The 3,744-nt window shown below is 38.6% G+C and overlaps 1 protein-coding gene across 1 annotated transcript; it reads right to left on the minus strand.

Annotated features, from left to right (window-relative positions):
• Positions 1 to 2,165: 2,165 nt before the first annotated feature.
• On the minus strand, positions 2,166 to 2,516 carry LOC114420550. The gene has a single exon (XM_028386415.1). It carries the CDS (start codon positions 2,514 to 2,516, stop codon positions 2,166 to 2,168), a length of 351 nt encoding a protein of 116 aa, XP_028242216.1.
• Positions 2,517 to 3,744: the final 1,228 nt, after the last annotated feature.

Genomic DNA, 3,744 nt, shown 5'->3' on the forward strand with positions numbered 1-3,744 from the left:
AGTTATCTATCTCATTACCACTATGGCAATATTTCTTCTCATTCTACTTCTACTCATTCTACAACTCCTTATCCTTTGCAATCTGTTCTTTCTTATTCTAAATGTTCTGCTAATCATACTTTTCACATGTCTATATCTGCTCATTCTGAGCCTCATTCCTTCAAAGAGGCCAATAAACTTGACTGCTGGAAAGAAGCTATGATGGAAGAACTACAGGCTCTTCAGGCTAACAACACTTGGTCTTTGGTTCAACTTCCTTCAGGCAAACCTATTGTGGGTTGTAGATGGGTTTACAAAGTAGATGGTACCTTGGAAAAATATAAAGCTAGGTTGGTAGCTCAGGGTTTCACTCAAGCAGAAGGAGTTGATTTCTTTGAAACTTTTCCCCAGTTGCCAAATTGACCACTATACGATTTCTCTTATCTATTGTTGTTGTTGCAAATAATAGGTTTCTTCAGCAGCTTCATGTGGATAATGTCTTTTTACATGGAGACCTTCATGAGGAGGTTTACATGAAGCCTCCCCCTGGTATGTGGATAATGCCTTTTTACATGGAGACCATTTCTGATCCTAGTCCTATATGTAAGCTGTAAAAATCATTGTATGGCCTCAAACAAGTTAGTAGGCAATGGAATCAGAAGTTGACTTCTGCCCTTCTTCAACTTGGCTATGTTCAAAGCATTTCAGATTATTCCTTGTTTGTCAAGAAAACTCTTTCTTCCTTTACAACATTATTAGTTTATGTTGATGATGTTGTCCTTACTATAAATAGTCTAGTTGAAATCATTGCAGTCAAACAATAGCTTCATGATCAGTTTCACATCAAAGATTTGGGTGATTTAAAGTTTTTCTCGGGCTTTGAGGTTGCACGATCTAAGACTGGCTTGATTTTAAACTAGAGAAAGTATTGCTTAGAAATGCTTTCTGAATTTGGTCTTACTGGTTGCAAACCAGCCAATGCTTCTATTAGATTGAACTCTGATGAGGGAGATCTTCTAGAGGATGTCACTTCTTTCAAGAGGCTTATTGGAAGACTTCTTCACTTAACCAATACCCGACTAGACATTGCTTTTGTTGTGCAACAAGTTAGTCAGTTCGTTTCCAAGCTTAGAACTCCTCACTTACAGGCTACCTTAAGAATTTTGAGATATTAGAAGGGTGCTTCAGGCTTAGGTCTTTTTTATCCTGTTAATAATGACCTGAAGATCCAAGCTTTCTCTGATTCTGATTGGGCTACATGTCCAGTTAGTCGCAAGTTAGTCACTAGCTATTGTGTTTTTCTTGGTAATTCCTTAATCTCTTGGAAGGCTAAGAAGCAATCAACAGTTTCCAGGAGCTCTACTAAAGCTAAGTATAGAGCTCTTGCTTCTCTTGCCTGTGAATTACAATGGATAAAGTATCTTTGTGATGATCTTCATCTCTCCACTCTTGTTCCTTTTTGCACTTTTTCTTATAATGAATCTGCAATTCAGCTTGCAAAGAATCCCTCTTTTCATGAGAGAACAAAGCACATTGAAGTGGATTGTCATTTAATTCGAATCAAGATTCATGAAGGCCTCATTCTCTTGTCTCATGTTCCTTCTAGATGTCAACTTGTTGATATGTTTACTAAGGCCTTGTATCATACTCCTTTCAAGAAAAATGTGTGCAAGCCGGGCCTTGTTGATATACATTGCCTACCTAGAGGAAAGTTTCTAGATGGCAATTGATGACCTCCATTTGTCTGTCAGCCTGGGGATGATATGTGGTACTCCTTCATAAGGTTGTTCCCTGAAGGCAAAACAACTTGCTCCAAAACTTGCTAAGAAATAGGGGATCCCAATCACTAATAATAGATTTAGGAAAACCATGAACTTTTGCCACCTTTTTGAGAAAGGTCTCAGCCATTGTTCATGTGGTGTAAGGATGTTTGAGAGCCAAAAAATAAACTTACTTAGACCGACGATCAACCACTGTGAGAATCACTTCATAGCCTTGGAAACATGGCAGCTTGGTGATAAAAGCCATGGAGATGTCGTCCCAAAGGATCTATAGAATGTGAATAGGTTACAATAATCTCATCAAAGGCATGGTCTGGTACTTGTTGTGTTGACACACATGACATTGACGAATGTGCTCCATGATAGAGGTCTTCATTCCCTTCCAAAAGAAGCTAGAGGCCAACCTCATATATGTCTTAGTAAACCCAGAATGTCCCTTGTCATTGAGTCATGGAACTCGGCCAATAAATTGGGGATCAAAGAAGAAGTCTTGGGTAACACCAAGCGCCCTTTGAAGAACAAAAGGCCATCACAAAGAGCATAGTGAGGTACGGATGCAGGGTTACTCTGCAAATTTTCCTTCAAATGAACCATATCAGGATCTTTTTGAACTTCCTCCCCGATTGTTGGAAAATCCATCCAGTAAGGACTTATGGAGATAGCATTGAGAACATGAGTTGGTTGTTGTCGAGATAGGGCATCAACAACGTTGTTTTTTGGTCTAGGCTTATAAACCACCTCAAATTGGAAACCCATTAGTTTAGAAAGCCAACACTATTGGTCGATAGTGGTGAGACATTGTTGGAGAAGATGCTTTAAGCTACAATGATTAATATACACCTTAAAGCTTTTGCCCAGAAGATAGTGCCTACAATGTTGCACAGACAGGGTAAGGGCCATGATCTCTTTTTCGTAAACCAGTTTAGACAGAGTGCGTGGAGAAAGAGCCTTGCTGTAATAGGCTATTGGTTGGAGGTCCTACATCAAAAAAGCTCCAAGACCATGACTAGAGGCATAACACTTGATGACAAAATCTTTGGAGAAATTGGGAAGTGCTAAAATAAGGTAAGTAGCCAAACGCTACATGAGGCAGTAAAATGCACGTTCTTGATCTGATCCCCAAAAGAACTCCTCCTTCTAAATAAATTGACTAAGTGGTTGTGTATGCTTATTGTAGTCTTTGACAAAACCACAGTAATAGCTCTTGAGATTAAGGAAGCTAGGAACATCCTTGGCGTTAAAAGGATTGGGCCATTCCAACACAACACTGACGTTAGAAAGGCCTATCTCCACTCATTGGGTTGAGATAACATGGCCCATGTTAACAATGGAAGGTAACCCAAATGAGCACTTTTTGTGATTAGTCACAAACTGATGAAGGTCCAAAAGGGATAACACCTCCACAAGATGGGCTAAATGAGAAGTCCAATTAGAATTGTACATAAGGATATCACAAAAAAACCAGAACACAACAGCAAATAAGTGGGCAAAAACATTGAGTTCATGGTCGACTGGAATGTAAAGGGGGTGTTCACCAACCCAAATGGCATGACCAAATACTCATAATGGCCCTCATGAGTTGGAAATGTAGTCTTATGGATGTCACTTTCCTGCATTTGAATCTAGTGAAATCTTGATTTAAGATCACTCTTCAAATAGAATTTAGAAACATGGAGTTCATCAAGTAACTCATTAATGGTTGGGATAAGGTACCTATCTAGGACACAAGCCTTGTTCAGAGCTAAAAAATACACACACATGTGCCAAGATTCGTCTTTCTTCTTAACCAAAATGATTAGATTGGAGAAAGGGCTCATTGAGTGGCGAATAATGTTAGTCGGTGAAACCGACTAACTTTTGTGTATAAAACTTGTATAAATTGTATCAAACTCTCCCAATTTATGGTTATTTTGTAATGTTATAAGTATTTTCTGTTAAGTATAGGTAATAAATACTTAATATTTTCACTTTGTGTGTTTAATAA

The sequence above is a fragment of the Glycine soja genome, chromosome 7 (genome assembly GCF_004193775.1).
Source record: "Glycine soja cultivar W05 chromosome 7, ASM419377v2, whole genome shotgun sequence".
Taxonomy (NCBI): domain Eukaryota; kingdom Viridiplantae; phylum Streptophyta; class Magnoliopsida; order Fabales; family Fabaceae; genus Glycine; species Glycine soja.